The sequence below is a fragment of the Pangasianodon hypophthalmus genome, chromosome 10 (genome assembly GCF_027358585.1).
Source record: "Pangasianodon hypophthalmus isolate fPanHyp1 chromosome 10, fPanHyp1.pri, whole genome shotgun sequence".
Taxonomy (NCBI): domain Eukaryota; kingdom Metazoa; phylum Chordata; class Actinopteri; order Siluriformes; family Pangasiidae; genus Pangasianodon; species Pangasianodon hypophthalmus.
Genome location: NC_069719.1, coordinates 28108478 through 28135463, shown reverse-complemented (window position 1 = coordinate 28135463; position 26986 = coordinate 28108478). Strand labels below are relative to the sequence as shown.

Below are 26986 nucleotides of genomic sequence, written 5' to 3'. Positions count from 1 at the left end.
AGGGTGGCGTAGTCGTTTCACATGCAACTGATCGCTCGAACAAGCTGCTTCTTTAACTCTGGCGCTCATGCTGATTGATTGAACTTCACCGTTTCTTCACAGGAGTCGTCAGGCTCTGAAAGTGCGAGAACACAAAGTCCTGGGGCCGTACGTGGACGGACTCTCTCGGCTTGCCGTGACGAGCTACAAGGTAAAAAGTCTAGTATCGACAAGACGAGCAGCGCGAAAGTCGTTACAAAACCGTTACTATTTTAAGCCAACATGTTTTCACAGCTGCTCGTGCAATATATTTCGCAAAATATGTTCAGGTGATTTTTGATTTTGATATTGTTTTCACTCAGACAAAAGGAAATCGGCTGTAACGTCCAAAAAATGTAACTTGAAAAAGCTGCACGTTATACAGTTTATTAATTATTATCGCAAAAATATTTGCCTTTTTTCAAACGTTATAATCTTTTTTTTTTATTTATGTGCTCTGAGCTTTCTGATTTTTTTTTTCCCCTAATTTCCTGCAGCATCAAAAGTGTTTTTTTTTTTTTATTTTTATTTTTTTTTTAATACACTGTATATATCGATATTCCATTACGTAAGGAATAAAATACTCTGTGTGGAGCTGTTATAGGAAACTCATCAAAGTTATTTTGCCCCGAAGTGCTTTATTCCTCTTACACCACAACAATTTCCCAACAGTTGCAATTTTTATTTATTAAAGAACAACATGGCGTACTTTTTTGTCTGTTTATAGTCAGATTCAACGTTGTGGAAGGTCCACGAAACAAGGTATCAAGTTAGAATTTCTCACTTACTCTATAGCAGCTACAAACAGTCGTGCTCTCACCAGCCTCTCTTTTTTTCCTCTCTATTAAGAAGTAAAAAAACGCAGCTCGTCATGTAACCAAAGCAGAAACTCCTTTATCCTGAAGAAAACTTAAAATCTCTGACGGTTACAAAGCACTGACAGTGGAGACTCCTTCCATAAATATTAAATAAACATCACCTTACAGAAAACTTCGCCATCTGTTTATGTAGAGCGTCTGCCGTACAAGTCCCTGTGAATGAGCTGTTACTATAGAAACGATAACGTATTAATATAAACCTGTGATTTACAGCTGCACTACTGTCAGGTTTTAAAGACTGTTATATAGAATATTTTAGAATTATATTAAACTGTGATCTTTATCTAGGTGAGAAACACCATATGTTGTTGTTGTTATTGTTATTATTATTATTATTATTATTATTTACTCGGGTTTAGTTCAGATTTAGTGTCATTATCGGAGAAGTGCTGTATATAAATTATTAACAAGCGTGATATTTAAGAAATTATCTCCTCCTCTCTGTTCATTTCCCTACAGGACATCGAGTCGTTAATGTCCGAGGGGAATAAATCTCGCACCGTGGCCGCCACCAACATGAACGAGGAGAGCAGTCGCTCCCACGCCGTTTTCAACATCATCCTCACACACACACTCCGAGACCTGCAGTCCGGGGTAAGGCCCAGCCCCGATGACCTCATCGTTCCTTCCGTGTTTGCCTTTCTCCTTATCAACTGCTGTTAGTGCAAATGAGCTTTAACCCTGTCTATTCCTTTCAGTTTTACACTGGAGTTTGAGTTTCCTTTTACACCAGGACTCATTTTCCCCAAACTAACACACCAGGTTAAGTGTGAGAATAATTCTGGATTCCTTAATTTCTGCACAAAACAACAATCTTTTTCATTTATTTATTTATTTTTTAAATATATATGAGTATGCATAACCATTTTTTGTTTAAAAAAAAAAATATATTAGTATTAACTTCTGTGATGAAATAAACACTCTAGGGTTATTGGATTATTGTAAAAACTAGTATTTGTACTTTAATTTAATTATTATTTAAATGCTTTTGAATATTAATAAATGAACATTAACACTAATGCTACAATTTTTCAAAGAAACTGCAGAAGGTAGAAAAATAATGTTGCTTTATTTTTAAATTGCTATGAGGGAGCAATTTTCTAATTTTACTTTGTCCACTCCAAATTGAGAATCATTTCACAGTTTCACTCTGACTCTGAATCGAATGAGTCAGATTGTGAGGTGCCAAAAGATTCTTGTTCTTATTATTCAGCTAATCATCAGGGAAGTTAGGTGAAATCATACAGCCCACAAACACACGTGAAGCTTTGAGAGCTGGCCCTCCAATCGCAAGGAAAATCAATGAATAAGTCATGCCGTTTCCGGACTCGAGTGTCTGCTGATCTCAGTCCCATGTGCTCGTGTCACCGTGTCCCTCCTCGCTGCCTGTTTTATTCGCTATCTGGTTAAGATCGCTTGCCTTCCAGATCAATAATTCAGCAGTGACTGAAGTGTACCTATGAATCAACTGCAGCGTTCTTTTTCAGTGCCCTGCCCTGAGCGCAGAGCTTTTGTCCCCCAGTGCTTTGACAAGGACACAACTTCACTTGGTATTTTACATGCAAAGGTCGTAATTTGAATATGAGAGCAGGTGTGGCTCTCTGATTCATTTTGACTGTGCTGTAATTTCCCTCCAGCACTTTACTGCTCATGATAATGGGAGAGATAAACAGAGTGATTGTGTTTGTAGTAAGGTCTGTGCTGGTCTGTCTGTCCGTACTTCATAAGGCAGAAGGGAAACAATGGACACTTGTGTCCTCTTTGGCATGGCCTAGGTAACGAGTTCACGCTCAGCTGGGGAATTCAGCCTAATTTGGGCAGCAGGATCATTCCAACTCAGACCTGCAAACATGAACATGTGTAAAAAGGAAATCAAAGTGACCACTGTACAAACTGCTGGATCTTTAGTTTGCTTTTTCCTTGTTTTAGTTATTAAGGCTCTATTTATATGGTCTTAAGATCAGCACCAATAGGATCTTGTGATACTCAGGGGTGAGACTAGCACCACTGTTTGTTTCTGATTGGTTAAGCGTATCACCATATATGCTGACCAACCCCAAGTTGTTTTGTTTTGTTAGTGCTGTCAAAATCAACAGACATGCCAGCATCTATCGTTTAATTGCCTCCTGTATTTGCTACGGCAATACTGGACTCACCTGAAAGCTATATTTTTTGAGCTAAATTAACAATCAGACCAAATGAGAATAAAGTTCACCTGGTGGAAACGCCACTTCACTGAAGGGGAAAGGACATGAGACATGAAAAGGCGTGCATTTGTCCTGTGAGCCAATAGAAGCCAAGAAGGCAGGACAGTGGGCTCGGTTTTAAAAAAAAATATGGAGCATCTATTTATTGATTAGCATTAACTCCAACTTTTTTTTCATTTGAAAAAAAAAAAAAAAAATTAACATCTTGTCCACCGACAATGTATAAATAATATAAATGCCTGAAATAATTTTTATTCAGTACCTTCTTTCTTGTATGAAGGAATTGTTTGTAGTGGAGGCATCATCGTCAAGTTCTACTTGTTCCTCTTGTAACTGTCATTAACATAATTAAACAAACTTGCAATTTCCAATATGGCCAAATCTGTGAAAGAAACATTCTTAATTCAAGCAGTTATTCCTTCTTGAATGTAACAATGGTGTAATGGTGTGTGCGCTGGAATAACGAAGTCTGCTTCAGTTGGTGGAAAATAGAGTGTTGGCCCTGGTCATGTTTCTGAATGTGCCATGGAAAAACACCCAAAGTGAAGATTTTGATTTAACTTCTCTCTCTCTCTCTCTCTCTCTCTCTCTCTCTCTCCAGACCAGTGGGGAGAAAGTGAGTAAGCTGAGTTTGGTGGATTTGGCTGGAAGTGAGAGAGCAGCTAAAACCGGTGCGGCTGGTGAGAGGCTGAAGGAAGGCAGCAACATTAATAAGTACATACACTCGACTTCTTTCCATAACTCTTTGTTCCTTTTATGGCTACATTCACATTGCAGCATTCAAATAGCACAAATCTGTTTTTCCCTAAATGTCAAACTAATCTAATTTTCTCCACAGACAGTTGAACAAAAAAAAAAACAAAACTTGATTTGTGTGTAGTGCTTTTAATAATAGACATTGCCCCAAAGCAGCTTTACAAAAATCTGGTCCATAGTGAATTTTACATTATACAAGTGCAGAAGAGTAAAGACAAACAGTACCGAGTGTGTTGGAAGGATGAGCATACTGTGAATAAGAGTCCTGGGATAAGCACTGGACAACATTTATGGTTACAGCAGTGACTCTTGGGTAAAAATCTACAGCATTTCAGCAAAGATTTAAAGATTCAAACTGTGTCATAGCCCTGAATGCTAATTGGAAGGCTGTTCCATAGCTGGGGGGCTTTGTAGGAAAAGGTTCTGGCCTGTGCCGTAGTCTTTATTCTAGGTACTAATAAAGAACCTGCATCGGTTGAACCGTGTGGGCATTGCATATCGTAATAGATTAAAACTTCACTAAAATCAGGAGCCACTATGATAAGGGGTCTTTAGCTATCTGATATGAGGCCAGTTCATGTGTTTTATTTACGCTCGTCATGTTCTCCATGTCTTGGCTCAGTAAGAGCTGAAATAGCTCTCTGTCTGGCCTTTTTTGGCTTCCTTTCATTCAGCCTGATCCAGAACAGCTCCAGAGCGGATAAGCTTTGTGATAAAAGCTTGCGCTGCTCAATTGCTTACACACTGATGGATTCTCTTGCTGATATGAAATTTTTGAACCGTTGAAGTGAATGTAGCCAAAGACGCTTTCAGCTATTTCATCTATTTTTGTTCTGTTTACTTGTTAAATGATTCATAGGTCTGATTATAGCCAGAGTCTTTTAGTAATAGTGTTATTGTAAATTGTAAGTGGTTATAGGATTTATTTGAATGGTGACGTGGCTGTTGTCTCTGGCACGCCAGACATGAGAAAATGGCAAGCTCAAAAGTTGTTGATTTTTAGGTGGTGAATAAATTCTGGGAAGAACCCGGTTTTGCTCTGTGTGTGTGTGTGTGTGTGTGTGTGTGTGTGTGTGTGTGTGTCAGGGAATGTGTGTGGGCACAGACGGATACTGTACCCTCTCTCTCTCTCTCTCGCTCTCACACTCACTCACTCTCGCTCTGGGCAGGTCTTTAACCACACTGGGGCTGGTGATCTCAGCGCTGGCTGACCAGGGTGCAGGAAAGAACAAGAGCAAGTTTGTGCCTTACAGAGACTCCGTGCTCACATGGCTGCTTAAGGTAACTGACACATTAAGAAAAATTTCCACCATGTTTCCCAATTTCCTTCTCTCTTTTTTTTTTTTCTTTCCCCAGTACACACTGTAGGGATTTCCTGACAAATGTATGGATCACCTGAAAAATGAAGAAAATGTCCTGGAAATATTAGCGATGTGCTGGGAAGGTTTAAAGATTGTCAAATTATAGCACGTCGTCTCATAAATGCTGCGTCAGAAGTGTGCTAAAATATGCAGCTGTATTTTTATCCACTCTGTATGACTAGTTTCTTGCAGCGTTTCTTGTGCTTCACAAGTACAAGTCATTATTTATAATGCACTTGTACCACAGCAGTGTTAAATACTGGATTCTGATTGGTCAGAAGTGTTGCACTGACAGTGTTGCTCAGGTGCACATCTCAGGTTTATATTAAATTGTCATTGTTTCTATAGTAACAGATCATTCAGAGGGACTTGTACACTGGACGCTCCACATAAACAGATTCAAACATTGTGTAATTGTTGATATGGTAAAGTTCTTTGTAAGGAGGTGTTTATTTAACATTTATGGAAGGAGTCTCCAGTGTCAGCACTTAGCAACAATTAGCACTTGAGCAAGCCAGAGGTGACTGAGGCAGGGGGAAAAACTCCCTGAGGCGACATGAGGAAGAAACCTTGAGTGGAACCAGACTCAAAGGGAACGCTTCCTCATCTGAGTGATAACGAATAGTGCGATTATGAGTCATAACTCATCCACAACAGTGCTACGTGTAAATGATACTGGACAGATCTTAAGGACGAGCATCAGGGTCGTTTTTGATTTCATTAGAGTTTTCACGTTTAAGTTCTGCATATCGCTGAATCACTTTCCTCTAACCCCAGGACAGTTTAGGAGGAAACAGTCGGACTGCCATGGTGGCCACAGTGAGTCCGGCCGCCGATAACTATGACGAGACCCTGTCCACGCTGCGCTACGCCGACCGCGCCAAGAGCATCGTCAACCACGCCGTCGTGAACGAGGATCCCAACGCCAGGATCATCCGAGAGCTGAGGGAGGAGGTGGAGAAGCTCCGGGATCAGCTCACACAAGCAGAGGTACACGATAAGCAATCGTTTTTAAAGGAGTTCTTTCAGGGCCGGAAAAGTGCAAACAGAATTCTAAAATAAATGGGTTCATATGGACTCATAAGGCTTTTTTTTTTTTTTTCCTGGAATATTCCTGTCTGACATGTTTGTGCATCAGTGTAATGTCAAAAGAGCTAGATTTCGATTACACTGTGTGTTTTTCCTCAGTCCATGAAGGCTCCGGAGCTGAAGGAGAGGCTGGAGGAGTCAGAGAAGTTGATCCAGGAGATGACGGTCTCCTGGGAGGAGAAGCTGAGAAAGACGGAGGAGATTGCGCAGGTAACCATCACACACCTGTACAGGTGTACTGCTCTCAGCCTCATCAGTGCCTCGGTATTCTATACAGACTATAAAATGGTGACTTGGGTAAAATGAAGTTACTGTTTCTCTGTTCAGGAGAGGCAGAAGCAGCTGGAGAGTCTGGGCATCTCTCTGCAGTCGTCAGGGATCCGTGTGGGAGAGGATAAATGCTTCCTGGTCAACCTCAACGCTGACCCCGCCCTCAACGAACTGCTGGTTTACTACTTAAAGGTACACACACTCTGGGTTTCTGTACGAAACTTTGGCAAATGATCACCTTTTGTATATCAAACAATCTTTGAACCTGCTTTGGCATGTATTAGAGCCTTGTAACATCGACTCCTACAGCCTTAAGGAGGATAAACGCATTCCAGCGTGTTTACAGTTCATCTCGTGGCCTGCTGTTCAGTCTGCTATGCAAACTATGAATAATTGTTGACTTTCCAGTGTCTACATGTACTTCACCAGAATTTGATATTAAATTGGGCGGGGTTGATCTCAGGTGAAGCTTGTGTAAGATCACAGGTGGCAGCAAGCAGTCCTGATGTGTTTAGTTGCGCTTGAGTGGTGTCGCTATAGATATATAAGAAACATACAGGAAACTGCTTTGTTGCTTACTGCTAACTGCTTTATCTACAATAGCAATGGTTGCTGTACTACTTTTTGTGTTAGCGCTCACTCGGGAGCCAGTGCAAATCTATGAAGAGATGCAGCTATTCTCCACGTAATATAAGCTTTATGTAAAAATACCTTTACAGCACCACATTCCTCATAAATTGAAAAAAGTAAAATAATATTAGCTAAGGTTGACGTAAAGCTAAAGGAGTTACTTCATGAGGAGCAGCCCGTCTGATGAACTACTAATCCTGTCACAAAACTAATCTTACCGAACCTCACGTGACATACCACACATTAAAAACATGAGCGATGATTGTAGGTTAAAGAGAAGCTAAATCGTATTAAACCTGTTAACTCCAGCATGAAGTTCTTCATAAAATGAAACCACGCACATTGTTAGTGTGAGAAGTGAATCAGATTGATCTAATTCATGAACTCAGCTGGTGTTTGGACATGTACTATATTTATCACATTTCTGTCTCACATTTCTCAGGAAATAGTTTTTAATTCACATAAAATAGATGGTAGTTGATTAGTCAGTGTGTGTGGTGTTGTGAGTCAGTAGCTGATGTGGGATTGCTGTTTGCAGGAACACACGATGGTGGGCTCAGCAGACTCGCAGGACATTCAGCTATGCGGCATGGGCATCCAGGCCGAGCACTGCGTCATCAACATCACTCCCGAGGGAGCGGTTTTCCTCAATCCGTACAAGAATTCCAGGTATTTCATCATTCAGCCTTCAGACAAAAATCTGTTCTTTTAACTACAAATAGATTGACAATATGAGTAAACTAAATGGTTTACAGAAACAAGCTCTGTAAGTATCTGGTGTGATGTTGACCTGCTGATGTTTTCTCGCAGGACGTGTGTGAACGGCTCTCCAGTCACGAGCCAGCAGCAGCTTCACCATGGCGACCGCATACTGTGGGGCAACAACCACTTCTTCAGGTCAGAGTCATCACCACTACAAAGGAACTTGACTGGTCGATGTTTATTCCCTGCTGTAAGTAGTTTCATGGTCGTGTGCCCTGCAGAATAAACCTTCCGAAGCGGCGTCCTCGTCCTGCAGCCGAGGAGGAGGAAGGAGAGGGAGGTAACATGAAGAACAGCAACAGCAGCGAGCAGCTGGACGCAGATGGAGACACGGCCAGCGAAGTTTCCAGTGAAGTCAGCTTCAGCTACGAGTTCGCACAGACGGAGGTCATGATGAAGGCACTGGGGAGTAACGGTGGGTCCAAAAACGGGAAATAATAAACATTGTGTCCGAACAAGTTCCAAAAAAGATTTAGGATATAAACGCTGAGCCGTTGCCCAGTTGCAGTGAGCCTGTGTCCACTGTAGCCTCAGATTCCTGTTTTTGGCGGACAGGAGTGGAACTAGTTGTGGTCTTCTGCTGTTGCAGCTCATTCTAGCCCGCGTGTGGTGCATTTTGAGATGCTTTTCTGCTCACCACGATTGTAAAGAGTGGCTATTTGAGTTACCGTAGCCTTCCTGTCGAATCCAGAGACTTACGGTTGTGTCAAAGCAAACTCTATTATCTGATAATCAGTCAGATCAGTCATAATGACTCTCTGGCTCCTTCTCTCTCTCTCTCTCTCTCTCTCTCTCTCACTCTTTCCCTCTCAGACCCCATGCAGGCTGTGCTGCAGAGCCTGGAGCGACAGCACGAGGAGGAGAAGCGCACGGCCCTGGAGCGCCAGCGGCTGATGTATGAGCAGGAGCTGCAGCAGCTGCGCAAACGGCTCACCCCCGAACGGCAGAGCATGCAGACCCAGCAGCACTACCGCAGCATGGAGAGACTCAGCCTGGGCGGGGCGTCGTCGTCTTCTCGTCTGCGCCAGTGGAGTGAGGAAAGGTAAAGTGTACACCGAAGTCTCGTTATATCATTCTTTTTTTTAAGACTCAATTAGACACTTTTTAGTTGTTTTAGAGGTTACTGATATGGCTGGGAATCTCTAGCTTAATAATACGATTATAAAATTAGTTTTTTTTTTCTTGATGCGTCACTATTTTTGATTTCTAAACCACATATTATGATTTTTGTCTGTTCATAATTGACTCTTTGAGACTATTATTCACTGCTAGACTATAGAGTTTGGTTAAACAATGAAACATGCCTCCAGAATAGTTGTTATAATTGACGAATAAGTTGTGCAGTGTAACCTGGGCTTTAGGGATGTTGTAGCTTTCTTCATGAAAATGATTTGACATCACAATCACAGTTAAGACCTGAATGAGAACGGAGAGTAAGGAATCACGCTCATATATTTGTCACTTCCGTCAATATGGGATACGGCTGCAGGGAGGCGGTGCTGACGCGGAGTTTGCGGAAACTTCGGGAACAGATCGTAAAAGCCAACCTTCTGGTGCAGGAGGCAAACTTCATCGCCGAGGAACTGGACAAGAAAACCGAGTACAGAGTCACTCTGCAGATTCCTGCTGCTAACCTCAACGCCAACAGGAAGGTAACTCCCCCTTCAACCATGCTGAGTGTGCAGGGATTATCCCTACGCTCACAATAGCAAGCATTCACAGTGACAGATGATTCACTTCCTGTGGATTTCCGGGGAACAAGACAGGAGATATTAGAGCCGAGATCTCATTTTATGCAGATTGGTTGTAGGTAAAGTAACAATCCGGAAACACTAGTAAATACTGGGTAGTTACTCTAGTCTGGAAAGGATGGAAATTTAAAGCATGCAAAGTTTTAAATATGTTGTCTTTAGGTATCGACCTATTCTCTGCACTAACTCAGCTTTCTCTAATGTAAATCACATCATATCATTTCCCTTTTTTATGATACAGTTAATTACATTTACAAAACCATGTAACAGAGAAAGTTCTTGAAAAGGTCAGGAGGTTTTCCTTCAGGAAAGGGCAAGAACCTTGGAGTTGTCTGATGTCCTTCTCAACTCTTTAGTTCCTTCCTGCATTTGGTTCCTATTTAGAGGCACAAAAAGAAAAGTTGCTAGTCTCTTGCTAGCGTGAATGCTTGGTTACACTCTCAGACATTGATGGAATAACATTATATACATTAAAAGTTAATAACGTAAACCTTATAATAGCAGACTATTTATATACTAATATAATGTAAAATGTAAACCTTATGATAGCACAGTATTTATACCTAGGAGCAGATTCATTTTAGGTCAAAAAGCATTTGTGAGTGGCAGCGTGGGAAACCATTCTAGCGTTCGACATTCTTCTCATTCTAGCATATTAAAGTAAAAAAAATTCCGAAAGTGGTAATGGAAGAAAAAACAATCATATTTAAAGACTCCAATCTGACTGCGGAGCAGGAACAACCTGAATGTATTAGGGTTATGTCATTTTCGCTGTGGCATCCAACCTCTTGATCAAAGCGTGACGTTCACTGTGAGAGAAATTCACACTTTTTTAGCAAGGTTTCGGACATCTTTACTGTTTTGCATGACTGTTTTTGTCCAAATACAGCCACAGCACCTTCATTCCTCATGTTTCCACACCATGCCATGCTGTAGGACATCATCTCTGTTTGTGTCCTTGTAGCGTGACGCTGTGCTGAGTGAACCTGCCATCCAGGTGAGGCGGAAAGGTAAAGGCAAGCAGATCTGGGCTCTGGAGAAGATGGAGAACAGACTGGTGGACATGAGGGAGCTCTATCAGGAGTGGAAGGACTACGACGAGGATAATCCCGTACGTCCTTTACAACAGGAATATCGCCTGTATCTCGGTGACGTCATTTTAATCATCGTTCGTATCGTATACCTCACAGGTGATGCGTTCATACTTTAAAAGGGCAGACCCTTTCTTCGACGAGCAAGTCAATCACAGTCTGATCGGCGTCGCTAATGTCTTCCTGTCCTGCCTGTTTTATGACGTGAAGCTGCAGTACGCCGTGCCCATCATCAACCAGAAAGGAGAGGTGCGATTGCACGGAGAGCGCTGACCCTCCACTGAATTATTATTATTATTATTATTATTAGTGATATTAGTGATATTGATGAATCCATTGGCCGTGTGTGTGTGTGTGTGTGTGTACATGTTTCAGGTGGCAGGACGGCTGCATGTGGAGGTCTTGCGTGTCGCTGGAGGTGTAGAGGACGGCATGGCTGGAGGGGAAGACGGGGACAGCAGCCCTGATGGAGATCCTCTTGAGCGCAAGCTCGTCTGTATGGTAGGCATTAAAGCAGCGTTGTGATGAGAGATTCATTAGCCTCAAAGCTTCTGTACAAAAGCAGTATAGCAAAATTCGCTGATTAGGCGACATTTAATAAGCAGGACACGAACAGATTTATTCATAAATTGTCCGTAGACACATTTACACAAGCAGTGTGGTATTAATGAAAATCCAGTTAGTTTGAGAAAAAGTTTGTGTCCTACGCTCACTCCTGAGTTTGTATAAATTTATGTATAAGGAAGTTTATTACTTTATTAATGATTATTGTAATGAAAGCAATCCAAAACAAGTAAGTCTAGACATTCAATTAGGACAAAAATAATGGCTCCCTATAACAGGCGGAAGCGTTTGTTTGTGTGTCTGTGGTATCTGACATGCTGCGGTGGCTGAACTGCTTTACTGGAAGATTTAGGACACACACCACACTTCGGAGGCTCTCTGTCATCTTTTAATGATTTTCAGCTCTCTGGGCGCTTTGCATTTTTTGTGGATGTGGCTAAATGTAAATAAACTATGCAGTGAACATTTGTCATTTATGACTGATGGGTGTTCATCAATATACACATGTAAATATGAAGAAAGTCGGAATTAGCAAAAGCTTTGTAAATCCGGTGGGTTTTAGTTTGTTTTGGTCTATGAAAACATTCACGCAGAACTTTACTAGAACACTGATAGTGTGGATTTTATTTTTGGCCAAACTGCTCCTGTAATGTCTGAGTAACTGGACATGTGCTGAAATATTGAAGATGTTACGCTGCCTCTTACCTGAGTGGCTTTACATATTATCTATACGTTACTTATTATTATTTTTTTTTTGCTCTTGATGAGATTTTTTTTTCCCCCTCCATTCCTGTTTCTTTAACAGATTAAGATCCTGCAGGCTACGGGCCTGCCCCAGTACCTGTCCAACTTTGTCTTCTGTCAGTACTTGTTCTGGGACCAGGCCGAGCCCATCATCGTGGCTCCCGAGGTGGACCCGTCTGCCTCGTCTCCCAGCAGCAAAGACCCTCACTGCATGGTGGTGTTCGACAGCTGTAAGGTGCGAATCGGTGTACATCAATCAGCTAGTGTGCTCTTTCTCATCAAAAACATCACCAACAGGTCTGGCTTGAAAAAGGAGATCCCTCGTGGGTGGATGATAATTGGAAACATGTTGAAACTTGATGCTATATTTATGATGCAGCGTGGAGGAAAAGCTCTTGCTACGACAGCTTCAGAAGCACAAAAGTGAATGGATGCACAAATAATTTCTTATAATTATTAATTATCTCAATCCAGACACTAGCACAAAAAGAAAGAAAGAAAGAAAGACAGCAGTAGTTGAACTGTTGCAGGTGTCACAAGGTGCATTCCACTGAGGAATGAGGAACATGTTCAGGAAACTTTATCTGCTTTTCCTCTGAATAAAGGAACCAGGCTGAGTTTAAGTTCCTAGGCCATAGTTCCTAAAACCAGAGTAGGTACTTTCAGGTGAAAGGGAGCTGTTTGGGGTTAGTTTGCTTTATGAAAAGCATCCATTGGTCAAATGGCCTCTTACTTACCATTTAAAATAAATAAATAAATAAATAAAACTATCTGCAGCTAACAATCCATTACCAAAGTGTGATTTTATCTTTGGTGGTGTGAAATGATGGTTCCACGATACCTTTTTCTTGTACGTAATGAATCGAAACTAGACTGCAAAATGCAAACATGCATGCATAAACCTGTGATCTGCAGCTGCACTACTATCAGAGCTGCTGTTAAAGAGAATTAATCAACAAAATAAGACCGTGTAGAGCCTTTGCCGTTTTACTATATTGCTGTACTTTTTAATGCCGTGTGCTGATTTAACCATACCACTTTTTTTTTTCCTGAATTTTATTCTGGATAGTTCTGGACCATTTTAGTTTATCAGAAGGTCATATAACTTCTGTGGAAATGCATCTATGGACACTTAATGTGCATGTGTGTGTGTATGTGTGTGTTAGGAGCTGGCCGTGGCAGTAACCGAGGATTTCATCGAGTATCTAACCGAGGGAGCGCTTGCTATTGAGGTGTATGGCCACAGGCAAGCTGATCCAGGCAGGAACCTGGCCCTGTGGGACCTCAGCATTATTCAGGCCAAGACTCGCACACTGCGCGACAGGTGAGCCACAAAGCAAACCACTTCCTCTGCTATAAAACACATGGCACACAAACCGCCCACACAGAACAGAAGACCAGCCTCGGATAAGTTTACACTCCAGTGATTCATATTTTGTGCCATTCTCTAGCTGCTCTGGCTTGGTGCCATGTTGGTTTTTTTTTTTGTTTTTTTTGTGCCTTCCATACAATACATACAATACACAGCACAATGCGGCACGGTGCATCCTTTTTAATCCACGCGAGTGCATGAGAAAGTGCGTGCGTTACGTCCGCGTCTTTCACCCTCGGCCCAGGTGGAGCGAGGTGACGCGCAAGCTGGAGATGTGGGTGCAGATCCTGGAGCTGAATGAGAACGGAGAGTACATGCCCGTCGAGGTGGTGGCAGCCGGAGATGTTCGCACAGGCGGCGTCTTTCAGCTGCGGCAGGTAACGTTAACCCCCGGACGTGTCATTTTAAACTTTTGAAATGCCCAAGAAACATAACTACATCTTTATCATCCTTAACAGTGCCCAGATTTATGAATATGCAGAATTATGCAAATATCCACTTGCCATTTCAAATAGCTGAATGTTAGTAAACTTAGCTAGCTTTTCTCAGATTACTCGAGTGAAACCTCTTTTTTTAAGAAGTCAAACCTGTGAAAATATAATGTTACCATAACAACCTCAGTTCTGGGCTTAATGTTTCTGTGTACCATGTCGTCCTTTAATAATAATTTGCATATCATACAAGCTTATTTTGTGACATCACAAGCTGAACTCGTACATAACTCCTAGAAATTTGACTTAATCTGTAGAATCTGAATGATCAGAACCATTTCCAGTTTATTTTCTTAAACGTATTTTCGTAGTGAAACCTATTTATTTTTGCAATTGTCGGTTCATCTAATTAAATATGCATGAATTTGAGAACTTAAGAATAGATTTCTGGTTTTATTTTGATGTGAGAATTAAAATATTGATTACATTCTGAAGAGAAAGACGTCAAGGGGAATCGTCTTTGAAATTTCTTCATGTACTCCATGTAAAAGTGTGTTATATTTGTCGTGCGTGCGTGTGTGTGTGTGTGTTGCAGGGTCAGTCTCGGCGCGTGCAGGTGGAGGTGCGTTCAGTGCAGGACTCTGGCACTATGCCACTGATAGCCGAGATCATTCTGGGCGTGTCGATCGGGTGTGTGGAGATCAGACAGACTCGCCCTGCTAAAGGAAGTGACTCACAACAGGTGCAATACAAAACCTTATTTACTTCCAAGGAAAATTCTGCTACTCGTTTATCAGAGATGTTCATTCCAAATGGCTGCCAAGTCGTTTACGATGGCTAAATGGGTCGTTTTCTTATTTTGTAGCCGGAAGGGGATGAAATGGACAGCTATCAGGTACAGTGGTTTGCAGTATTAAACTTTTATTGAGTCTGCTTCCTCTGGCGAGGTTAATAATTAACCGTTTGATCACAGGAGCGAGACCTGGACCGGCTGAGACGCCAGTGGCTGGCCGCTCTCACGAAGAGACAGCAATACCTGGACGAGCATCTCCAGAGTCTGGTCAGCAAAACAGGTAGAGTTTTTCCCGCTGCGCTCTCTTGCTCTGTTTCTGTTCAGTGTCAAACATTTTAGAAATTTCAAGATGATAGAGCTGGGAACCTGAGCCAGAGTGGGTCCTGACTTTTTAGGGATAAACCATTTGAAGTCGGATGATGGGAAAATATGTTTGTCGAGCCTGCAGGCAAGTTTGCTGACAGAAATAAAATAAAAATAAGAAACTCTGGAGAGCAGAGTCATGTTTGACATTTGGAAAAAAAAAAAAAAAAATGCCATGTGCAGTGGGAACTGTTTTTGTTCTATTTTGTTGGATTGATTTCCATAAACTTTTTTTTGTTTGTTTTGTTTAAAATGTTGAACATCCTGTCCTCTAGAAAACCTTCTCACAGCTCCCATGCATCTTAGAAATTTATGGAGTAGCCAGTTTTGGGAAATGACCAGTAAAAGGAAAATAGTGGATAAAATATTCAGGATATATTTTAGACGAATCGGACAGATCGTCTAGATTTGTTTTGATAAAATGGCAGTATTGAGGAAAGTATTGTAAAGTAAGTAAGTAAGAGACTCTGTGATATTAGGCTGCATATCAGACATTAATCTGGTGAAATGTGATTCCTGCTTTGATCAGATAAGTCGGAGGATGATGTGGAGCGGGAGGCTCAGCTGCTCGAGTGCCGTCTGACTCTCACCGAGGAGAGGAATGCGGTGATGGTGCCCTCTGCTGGCAGCGGCATCCCAGGAGCTCCTGCAGAGTGGTGAGGCTTTAGTTTAGAGTTTTTAATACTTAATGTTATCCATTCTTCAGTCTGTTTGCTGATGAAGTGGTACAAATAACTCTCTCAGAACATGACAAGCAACATATGTTAATTCATAGACATAGAGTGTAAATGTATACGAGTAAAAGAGTTTCCTACACCATTATCACTTTCTGTGGGGTTCCAAAGGTTAAGTATTTTATCATGGTTTAAAATGACATGTTTTGGATACTGCCATGTTGATATTTTTGTCTTGGCAGGGTACCGGTGCCTGGGATGGAAACTCACATTCCAGTCCTCTTCCTTGACCTGAGTGGTATGTTAACTCGAACGCTTTAGAAATGCCAGAACTCCAGTTTTGGTCGCTGTTTAAAAACCCCATATAACCAGTATTTTTTTTTTTTTCCTTCTTTCCATTCCCTTTTTGTCTCGAATTTAGCTGATGATTTTAGCTCCCAAGAAAACTTGGAGAGCCCCGAAGCCGGTGGCTGGGATGCCATATTGAATGGAGAGGACGAGGACGACTTCTTTGATCTGCAGATCGTCAAGCACTATGATGGAGAGGTGAGGGATCTGCGTTTATGGCTCTGAAACGTCAAGGCAACGTCGAAGAACCAGAGCAAACCAAGGCTGGCTGGTGATCACCTCTCATGGGGTCTGTGCTTGTGTGAAAGGAAATATTTCTTATTACCAGCAGAGCGAAGGAATCTAAAATTGTAGTTAAAAATAGGATCCGTATCAGTGCTTACAGTCTTCTAGTGTGGATTATTTTTGACCAAGAACGAGACCAGCAGTGATTAGTAAAAATACAACGTAGAAGTTTGGGGATGATTTCTTTTCGGTCTCAGACTATATAGAGTATATCACACAGCGTTTTGTTGCTTGCTGGTGAAACGTCCACATGTGGGATTTCCTGTCGCATGTCCATAGAATTCTCTGACTCGTCCTTAATACGTCATTAGCAGTGATTGAGGAACATGAAATAAAGTAGCAGGTGTAATGAACACGACCAAGGTTTTAGTTCTCGATCACGGCGATCCCAAAATTGGAAAAACCATTGGAGAAAAAGTCTTTCATGGAATGTGTTCTTGTAAGAGTAACAGTTTTATGCCTTTCAGGCTCAACCATAAGGGTTTTATAATAATAATAATAATAATAATGATGATGGCGAGTTACTGATAGGAACCAACATTTCAGTAAACTAGGAGTGACACGCTTAACTTGATCTCAACAGAGCTAACCCTGATTGGTGCTGTCTTGCTGCAGGTGAAAGCTGAAGCCTCCTGGGATTCCACGGTTCACGAGTGTCCTCAGCTGAGTCGAGGCGGAGCTCCAGACCAGAGGGTCTACCTGACCGTACGCACCGTGGTCCAGCTCAGCCACCCGGCAGAGATGCAGCTCGTCCTGCGCAAACGCATCTGCGTGAATCTCACCGGACGACAGGTTGAAGCGCGCTCTTCATTCTCTTCTCCTTGCACTCTTTTAATGACAAACTCTCACTGGATGAAATTAAGCCTAGTTTAATCAGGCTGGTATTTATTTTTGCTTATTTAAAGGTTAAATATTATGGTATATTTTCTTATTTAATCTTAAAGGCGTTAAAGAGAATACCATGACCGTTTTTCAATCTAGCGATGATATCGTGTCACATTTTTGTTGGAAACCAGTGTGCAGAGGCCTTCATGATTCTGAAGCTCGTACCCAGAAAAGTGTGGTAATCCAATGTTCTTTCTGCTCTACATCTTTGTCTGTGGGTCTGCAGGGTTTTGCCCAGAACTTCCTAAAGAGAATGTCCACGCGGAGCACCGTGCCTGGCTGCGGCGTGACCTTCGAGGTTGTGTCCAATATCCCAGGGGTAAGCGAGTGCGCACTAATGCTAGAGTTATGCTAGTGAAAGATAGAAAAACCTGCAAGTTATTCCTGGAGTTTACTGCACTATGAACTTGCATGTTATTTATGACATGTACAACCGTGTTAATATTCAGGATGCTCAGAGCTCCGAGGACAGGGAGATGCTCGCCCGCATGGCCGCCAACACGGAGAACCCCAAATCATCAGACAACGAGGCGGTTATAGAGAAATACCTGCGCAGTGTCCTGGCCGTGGAAAACATCCTCACGCTGGATCGCCTGAGACAGGTCAGTTACCTCTCACTTAAGATTCAGCAGCTGGACTTTTTTGTGCATGATTGGAAGTTAATCATGTTTAATTGGATGATGAGTAATGCATAACCAAACGTTAGTACAGATCTGTGATGGTGATTCTCAGTGTTGTTGGATGTGTGGTGATGGTTTTGTGTTTTCAGGAGGTGGCTGTGAAGGAGCACTTGGCCGGTAAAGGGAAGGGAAGCAGACGGAGTCTCAGCTCGCCCAGTGTGCACAGGGCAAGTACACTAGAGCTTATAGCAACAACGATCCAAGTTAACTGTTCTCCTGAGAGTTGTGTGTGCAGCTCGGAGTTCGGGGTGGGCAGTACAGACAAATATCTGGTTGTGACTTGATCAAAAAAATTTATGCATATGTATCTCTTTTCCAATAGTTATCTGGGAGCAGACAGGATCTGTCTCTAAACTCAAGCCTGGAGGACAACAAGGTGAGCAAAGTGTACTTTTCCTTATGACTGTGTGCAATTCTAAAAGTCTAAAAACATATTCATTTTTTTTATTTTTGTAAAGAATCGATGGGAAAGTCAGCAGGACATCTTCCTGACAGCTCCGCAGTTCAGCCGCACGCTGCCTCGGCCCACCAGAGAGCCCACGCCACCACCGCCACAGGGCCAGAGCCCACCCCAAACCCAGGATCCAGAGCAAGGTAACCCAACCACGCCTTTCTCCTCACGAGCGCTCTAAGACCCAGTGTCACTTCATCTCCATCACAGACTCTTCCTCTACTTTACAGCTTTTACTTTCTCATAATCTAATATACGGTGCTGTATTAGATTGACTGTACACTCTGTATTGTGTGAATCCGGTGCACGTTAATCACACAATATTTAAGAGCAATGTCTCATAATAATTTGAATTTTAAAATACTTGTTTTAAACAGGCCACAACTTCTGTAAGATCATTTATAATCATGCTTTAACCTTATCTAGGCATACACTGAGGGGAAAAATCAGTACTTTGGCACTAAAGTAAAATGTATTTATTTATTTATATTTGTTGCATGTTCATGATCTTTTTTAATTTGCTTTATATTTTCACAGTTTTCACAATATTCAATTTCACAAGATTCACAGTATTTTCTTGCACAGGATCTGGCTAGTTTCTTTATTTCAGACTTATTTTTTCTGACCCTGAAATTGACCCCGCCTTTTTTTTCCTCGCCTCTTAAAAAGCAAGTCACGAGGCAGACAGTCGATCCATCTGATGCAGTAGAGTCAGTTGGAGGATGAGAAATGTTTGCTGATGATTTCATTACGATAACGAGATTACAAAACTGAACTTTTATGAATACGTGACATAAATAAGCATTTTACTTCCTGTCATCGTACAAAGATTCTCACTGTATGACGTCCCATTTCCCATATTTTTGTCATGTCCAACTACATGTTAATGTGGCCTTCAACTTCTCGCACTCTTCCCCGTCTGCCTCCATCACGCCCGTCCTTGTTTCCCTGTCACCGCCACTGTCTCTTCCTTCTCTGTGTTCCTCTCCTCCTCCTCCTCCTCCACCTCCGTCTCTTCCCCGACCTCCCCTCAGGCCTTTCAGGGCTTGCTGCTTCTTATCTCTCCCCAGTCAAGGCCCTCGTTCCTCAGATGCCCAAGCTGCTCAAGTCCCTTTTCCCTGCTCGTGAAGACAAGAAGGACCTGCGACCCTCTCCACAATCACAACAGGTACGTAACCTTGTCTTTTTTTTTTTTTTTCTAAATTCATACACTGAGACAAACCTTTGCTCTTTCTGCTCATTTAAAATACCCTGAATGTGCCATTTTACACTGAGGATTATGGATTATGGCATGTCCGGGATTATGGCTAACATAAACTAGCACGAATTTGTCAAGATTTTAGTATCTTGTGTGATTTCAGACCTGTCAAAATACAAGGATACTTTTAAATATAAATAGAGAATGAATTGTCAGTGTTAATTCAGTAGCGGAATGAAATGTATAGTCCCAGAATTGCCAGCTTCTTCTGTTTAGCCATAGCATTTATTATTTTTGACCCCTTGCCACGACAAACACCTCGAAACTACGCTTTTATACTTTTCCCGATAAAGCCACGGTCCAAACAAACGCAAATAATATTCTTACATTAGAAAAGTGGTCTAATATTTGTGGTAAAGTTTTTTCCCCTCTCTGCCTGCTAGGAATTTCTTGTTAGTAATGTTGGCACCTCTGATGTCCCAAAAGCAACATTATTCACTCCTGCACAGTCCATCTGCAAAACCTGAATCTAGTTATTCCATGACAACAAAAAAAAAATGTGTAAGAAAGTAATTTTTCTTCCATCCTTCCAGCACGTGCCTCGTATCATGATGCAAACTAGCAGCAGCCCAGATGAAAGCAGAGTTCGAGTGGAACCGGTAAGTTCCTCAACCTTTAAAGGGAATAGCATGTGTGATAAGCAGTGTCGAGTTATTCCGTGGTGTTATTCACGCCTTCTCTCAGGTGCCAGTGATCGGAAGGAGTCCCGGCTCTGAGAAACCCTCAGACAACCCTGATGCATCCACCTCCTCCGTCCAGGACTCGCAAGAGCTGCCCCTCAGCCCCAGCAGTGAAGCTTCCAGTGGTTATTTCTCCACCAGCGTCTCCATCGCAACTCTCTCTGATATCTCTGCTGCGTCTGCGGACCTTACCCCGAGTCCCAACGCCTACGATACGTCCCGGCGGGGTGCCGACGAGTGCGAGGACGCCTCTGTTCCTCCTGCAGAAACTGGGCTAAAATGCGACGAGGAACCTCAGCAGAACCCGAACCCCAAAGACCTACAGCCCGCGCCTCGGAACGGCGTTCCCTGTTCTCACTCCGAAGCCAAACTAGTAACCATCCCTTCTTTAGTACCTAAAGCTGCTACCGATTACGCATTCTCCCTCCAGAGGGTCAAACCCTCGAACCTCAAATCGTTCAGCCCCATGCTGCCGGAGGCTGAGAAGGAGAAAGGAGAAAGAGGCAGGACGGAGGGAAGCTCTGACGAAACGAGCAGAGACGCTGAACTCCCTCGCTGGCTCAGAGTTGGAGAAAGCGTCATGGTGGCCAACAGTAAGTGTGGCACAGTGCGTTACGTCGGGCAGACGGACTTCTCCGAGGGCATCTGGGTTGGAGTGGAGCTCGACACGCCCGCAGGTCAGTCACACAGTGTGTCATATTTACTCACGCACTAATAACCTGATCTGCTGTACTGTCTGTGTGGGAAAAACATGCTACAGTATCATCATCATACAGTAGTGGAGTATAGAGGTGGGCGATATGACACAAATATCATATCAGGATTCTCAAAGGCATTTTCACGATACATGACATGTGTAACGATATGTACGTGTGCACACAAACTGCATAATAAAAACAGCAGTGTGGCATTAAAAAAAAATAATGTTCGATGATACTTTATTTAACGTCTACAGTAATAAATGCATTTTTAATATTTATATTTTAAAAAATTATACTAAATAAATAAATAAATATTGAAAAACAAAATATTGGGGGGAAAAATGGAGGGGAAAATATCTTTCTTTTTTTTTTTTTTTTATCATTTTACAGATTTAAAGATAAAGGACAAAATCTTTTTTAACATCACATCAGCAGCTTCAGTCAGTTTGTAATTAAATTAATAAATAAAAAAAAAACAGTAGAAAAAATTATTAAAAGATATCACAGTATCCATACTCAGAAAAGCACATTGTGACATATATATCGATATCTTGATAAATTATGATAATATCCCCGAGCCCTAGTGGAGAAGAGTTAGGGTTAGAGGTTTCTTAAGGCTATTTAGAATCTATCTGACTTTATTTATTTTGTAATATTGGAGAAGTTTAGCCCCAGAACCTTTGTGCTAAAACCTGCTAGCTGACTTACCTAAAGTTAGCGATGAACAAAAATCCTCGTAGTTGTGGTATATTTTGTCAGGTTTTAAAGGTAAAGCCTGCTCCCTGATCTCTCTGGCTCTTAAAGAAGACCTTATGTGACGTTGTTTTGATTTGTTTTTCCTCCTGCCAGGTAAAAACGATGGCTCTGTAGCGGGCCGTCAGTATTTCCGCTGTAACCCCGGTTACGGAGTCCTCGTGCGGCCGGACCGAGTGAGTCGGCGTGACGTGTCCAGACGGCACTCGGAGAACCGGCGTAGCGGCGAGTTCCTACAGGTTAAGCCGAATTCAGGCCTGACCAATCAGAAAGCAGAGAACCGCAAATCCTGGAGCAACTAAACGCCGTTCCTTCCTGTACGAGGACAGAATCAAATCCATGCACTTGTGCTGTATAACCCTGGTGCTCGGTTCTACACGGAGGAGCTGCGCCGTTCCCTCGTTCTCACCTCTACACCAGCTTACGGAACGAGTCGCATCTCAACACTGAATAAACTGTGCGAGTCGAAACTCGAATATAACGAGAAGCCCAGTTCTCTGGGGTCAAACGGTCGTTTCTATCCTGCCCTGATTCTCTCGAGTCCTTTTTTGTAGACTCATGTTTTACGTGATTATGCATGATTAATCTTCCTCCCCTTTAGTCAATAATCTGTGCTGAGAATCCCAAACGTGCCTTTGTGATTCAGGTGTTTTTTTTGTAAAGTCATCCCTTATTCCTCTTTAACACTAGCGAGAAAGCCTTCAGTCAGCACGTGGTCTGATCTCAGGGATTGGTCAGAGATAACGGTTGTGTCTGATGTAAGAGAAAGCAAGTTCTGCATCAGAAGATGCCAAAAGTGTGGGTTATGCATACAGTGTGTATATATAATATTAGGTTTGTTATTTTGAAGGCCTGTTCACACCAAACACGAATTTTATGCTGCATGGCGATGACGCTCTTTTTTAATTTTTCCGAGCTATTCTAGTTTTTAAAGCATAATTTCTGGAGTTTTAGGATGATTTTAAGGCGACTCACATCATTTCATCTTATCAGCGTCATACTGAAAGGTTGACAGCTCGTGTTAGAGCTGTATGATACTTATTTTAAAAATAAAACGTATCAGTGCTTTGGAGGGAAAAGCAAGCGCAAGGTTCTGGCTTTGGCATTATTTTAGCTCCGATGTTGCTTCAATAGATCATCTAATCTAATAGATTAGATAAATCCAATTATATAATTAAACGTACGGGCCAACGCTGCTAGGGATCGGCTCCCTGTAATTTGTCTGAGCTTTACCCCGACCCCCAAACGCAGAAAATGCATATCGAGCCAAGTGTGTTGGGAATAAATCATTTTCAACTCTTTTACGCTTTCACGATGCATCGTGTTTAGTATGAATAGGCCTGAAGACAGGAAGTTGCATTTTCAATGCCATGTGCTGTATTTATTGCATGTTGGGAGAGTAAGAAAAAGATGGAATTGCATTGGGATAAAAGTCTGTAGCTCATATGGGGGAAGGCCACTACATACCTCAGAGCATGTAGCATGTAGATCTGAGTGATTTAAGAGAACGGATCAGTCTAACTGGGATAAGAGGTTTTACCGTTGCACTGGAATTCATGAGGATAAACCTCCTCCAGTTATAGCATGTGACCGTTGGATGAAATGTCAGAAATGTCAGGTATTGACACAAGTGAGATCATTTTAGTGATTCATAAAGTTCAGTCTTCCATGAGAAGCTTTGAATTTAGCGAAGACGGAATGTAAGAAGATAAGAGGACGGACCAATTCCTGGCAGTGCCTAAGGCTACACTGTATACATTTGCGTAAAGCGAATAAGTGGAACGAAAGTCATTCCAAGAGAAAGTATTAAACGTTTTGCATCATTACGCAGTCAGAGATGCACATACTTCAGTATGAAGGACCACGAACGGATGTTCTTGCACATGGGAGCAGACCAGAAAGATGGGTTATACCATTGCATTTTAATCCTTACCCTACGTTCACATTAGCACACGACAAGTCGATCGTGACGCTTGTATGTTGTCGCACGGTCCGGCGTCGAGAAACAGTAGTAGCTATATGGCTTCTAAAGCTAACTACTTAAAATAACGCACTAATTAGGTGTTTGATTTACACGTTACGTGCTCGCATGACAGATTAGCTGACTAGCTAGCTGTACTAGCTACATACTCACCAACGACCTCTGGAACTTCCTTCCAAGCATTATTTTTCTTCGTAACGTCTCTATACACATTTATCGACAGGATAAGATGAAACCAGGGTTGCAAGTTTTTCGTCCATTTTTGAGCATCAAACAGTAAATGGGAACATCGGACCACACGTCGGTCCGAGGAGTCGTTTGAGCCAGTCGTTTGGCGTTTGCGTATAATGCGAGAAAATCTCGATTAAAATCTCACGTTGTCGCTCGTTAGTGTGAACGCAGGGTTAAAGTCGTTAATGTGATTTCTTAAATCGAATGCAATATTGATTTTATTAAAGTATATTTTAATGATTATAGATAGCTATGTGGAATTTTTTTATAAAACTTTTCAATTTAGGAATCCCTTTGAATTAAAACATTGCACATATGATTTTAGATTAGATACCAGCCCACCCAGTGGGTCTCTTCTTGTTTTATAGAGGGTTAAAATCTAACCGAGGACTCGGTGCTGAAATAAAAAGCCATCATCTTTCTAACTCACAACAGTCCCCATTTAAGACTTCCTTAAATTAGTATTTATTTTCCTGATTTTATTTTTCTTCGATAACTCCAGAGTCTTCTAACTAATAGAACTGTTTAGTGGAAGTGTGTGTGTGTGTGTGTGTGTGTGTGTGGTCATTAGACACAGCTTCTTCATCTTGTCATTGCACAAGTCTTCAAAATACTGTCTCAGAAATGTATCTTTGATCATTTTTTTAATCAGATCTGTGCCTTGTGCATGAAGATGTTTGCAAAATTGCGCACAGGTAGCTCAGAATTGCGCTGGTCTGATCGGATTGGCAGACATGCGCAGACATCAGTCAGTGAGATGAGTACAGAGGACACTGGTTAATAAATAAAAATCGTAATTTTATGAATTGCAAATACAGATTTTGTAAAATCGTAAAAAAAAAAAAAAAAACCAAATACTTGCATATCTACTTTGTACTTGACTCACTTTGTGTGTTTACACGTTTCCATTTTACACGAGTTTAAACATTTGCAGTTGCAACTTGTAGAACTTTTTGTCTAAGCTCCGCCCCCTTCGTTAATCAGTAGCCGTCTGCTTGGCCCCGCCCCTCAAGATGTTACAGTGGTGTCTAATCGTGTGTTTTGTACATGTAGCATGAACGTTGTGAGCATGTCTGTTGTGATTTGTAGTTCCAAAACTTGTACATTCATAAAATTGCGATCTCATCGATTTCTTTACGGTTTATTGCGTAGACAAGGAGAGCATTTTTGTGCTGAGCTCTTTCTGTCTCTTCCTCTCTCTCTCTCTTTCGCTCTACGCCGGGGTTGTTTTTATAAGTATTACGCATTTAACGGAACTCACATTAACGTCCTAAACGATTTCATTGATGCTTTTATTGTATCCAGTGTTGTAAATGTGGCTGGTGTTGAGTGTAATGATGATGAGTTGTTGCCAGAGAAGCCTCACAGATGTTTATCAGATAATAAAGAATCGCCGGGTTTAAACTGTACGATTTTTGTCATGATTTCGCAGATAAAACTCGTTTAAAAAAAAAAGAATTCTTTGGTCGTGAGTCGAGATCGGAGATCTTATAAAATATAATGAGATGTTCACAATATCACGGTTAATTTGGTGCCGCTGCAACCAAAGATGGCCGACGACCAAGTTTTGCCAGTGTGAGAATTTTTTTTACTAAAAGTTCATACGCTGCTACGACACTCGTCTAAAACCGACCAATGGGAGGACAGCAAACTCACCCGACAGCTACAAATATCGTAGTAGCGATGTCGAAACAAACATGCTAATGGACGGAAAAATATCCTCATTACCTCAAGCTTACGTTTTGAAGAACGTTTGTGTTTACGGGAGCATCACACTGACTGTCGTAAGCAGCGTCATACGTAGTAATTTCCTTTAGGTCTATCGTTAGAGGATCTTCATCGTATAATCTGACACTTTATCATGCACTCTGTTATAGAATTTATTTCTTGTACAGTGTGATGATTAAAGAGCGCTGAAATCGTACAGTGTAAAACCGGCCACCATTTCAGCTACTGTTTTACTGTTTTACTGACTCCGAAGATTTTGCCAGGATTTAACGTTAAAGTGCAATTTACCAATTATCACTGACTTGTTGTTGATTTCCTGTTATCGCGTTTCATAACCTGTTCACGATGCCAGAGCGCTGATCTTTCGTACGTTTTCATATCTGACGTGTACCATTCCTCAAACCTGACACTGATCCACAGCAATATTAAATACTCAATATAAAAACGACCACAAAGTGTCCTTTCAGCTCCGTTCCAGCTGGGCTCGGTGACTCCGATACGGCTAACCGTGCTCCATTTAACCCCCCCACCCCGTGAAAATGGTTTCTCCCGCCTCTGTGTGCTCTCTACACCGACTCCTTTTCCCTCCGGAGTGAAGTGCAGTTTCCCTCTACACAGCTTTCATCCTGGAGTTTCACTCATACATGCTCATGAACCGCTTCCTCTCTCACTGATCGTGTGTGTGTGTGTGTGTGTGTGTGTGTGTGTGTGTGTGTGTGTGTGTGTGTGTACGCGTGTGTGTAGGTGCAATCTGAGCACAAATTTGGGATTAATTTAATTATTTGTAATTTGATGCTGATATCCAAAGAGTAATCATGTATAATAATTCATTTATAATTTCTTTTATATCGACTGTACAGTAATCTCTGTGGAAAATAAAAATAAAAACGACTGATTTACCAAACCGACTGCGTCTCGTTATTAATCACCAGCACCGATGTTCCCCAGAATGTGCTTTTCTTTTTCTTTCTGTTCTTCCTCCCATTTTCTCACACTGTTTTCTCCCTCTCCAACCATTTCTCTTTCTTTCTTCCTCGAACTTTGATCTATTTCTCTTATCTTTTGTCACTTCTTTATTTTTCTTTCTTTCCACTAACTTCTTTAATGGTATTATTTCTCCTGTTCTCTCTCTTTTTCTTTTTTTTTCTAACTTTTCTGTTTTATTTTGTCTCATCTTTCTTTTTCAATCTATCTTTCTTTCTCTAACATTTTAAAACATTCTCATAAAAATCTATTTCTCTCATCTTTTGT

General features: G+C 41.7%; 1 protein-coding gene across 3 annotated transcripts in view; it reads left to right on the top strand.

The window, feature by feature from the left end:
- The window catches only part of kif13ba (kinesin family member 13Ba), a 48570-nt gene extending 21931 nt beyond the window's left edge, over positions 1 to 26639 (top strand). For 2 of the 3 annotated variants that reach the window (XM_034308293.2, XM_034308292.2), the window contains exons 7-40: positions 103 to 190; positions 1356 to 1490; positions 3705 to 3817; positions 5029 to 5140; positions 5998 to 6210; positions 6409 to 6519; positions 6637 to 6771; positions 7748 to 7878; positions 8020 to 8106; positions 8193 to 8386; positions 8785 to 9013; positions 9461 to 9623; positions 10687 to 10833; positions 10913 to 11062; positions 11189 to 11314; positions 12183 to 12356; positions 13288 to 13445; positions 13738 to 13870; positions 14520 to 14666; positions 14790 to 14819; positions 14898 to 14997; positions 15610 to 15736; positions 15997 to 16052; positions 16176 to 16300; positions 17003 to 17179; positions 17499 to 17591; positions 17722 to 17874; positions 18042 to 18119; positions 18275 to 18328; positions 18411 to 18546; positions 19438 to 19571; positions 20195 to 20260; positions 20346 to 21018; positions 21892 to 26639. In XM_034308293.2, the coding sequence (XP_034164184.2) occupies positions 103 to 190; positions 1356 to 1490; positions 3705 to 3817; positions 5029 to 5140; positions 5998 to 6210; positions 6409 to 6519; positions 6637 to 6771; positions 7748 to 7878; positions 8020 to 8106; positions 8193 to 8386; positions 8785 to 9013; positions 9461 to 9623; positions 10687 to 10833; positions 10913 to 11062; positions 11189 to 11314; positions 12183 to 12356; positions 13288 to 13445; positions 13738 to 13870; positions 14520 to 14666; positions 14790 to 14819; positions 14898 to 14997; positions 15610 to 15736; positions 15997 to 16052; positions 16176 to 16300; positions 17003 to 17179; positions 17499 to 17591; positions 17722 to 17874; positions 18042 to 18119; positions 18275 to 18328; positions 18411 to 18546; positions 19438 to 19571; positions 20195 to 20260; positions 20346 to 21018; positions 21892 to 22097 (4954 nt within the window). In that variant the 3' untranslated portion in view covers positions 22098 to 26639. The remainder of the gene's footprint in view (positions 1 to 102; positions 191 to 1355; positions 1491 to 3704; positions 3818 to 5028; positions 5141 to 5997; positions 6211 to 6408; positions 6520 to 6636; positions 6772 to 7747; positions 7879 to 8019; positions 8107 to 8192; positions 8387 to 8784; positions 9014 to 9460; positions 9624 to 10686; positions 10834 to 10912; positions 11063 to 11188; positions 11315 to 12182; positions 12357 to 13287; positions 13446 to 13737; positions 13871 to 14519; positions 14667 to 14789; positions 14820 to 14897; positions 14998 to 15609; positions 15737 to 15996; positions 16053 to 16175; positions 16301 to 17002; positions 17180 to 17498; positions 17592 to 17721; positions 17875 to 18041; positions 18120 to 18274; positions 18329 to 18410; positions 18547 to 19437; positions 19572 to 20194; positions 20261 to 20345; positions 21019 to 21891) is intronic. The other variant, XM_034308294.2, reaches the window with a different exon arrangement.
- The last annotated feature ends 347 nt before the right edge of the window (positions 26640 to 26986 follow it).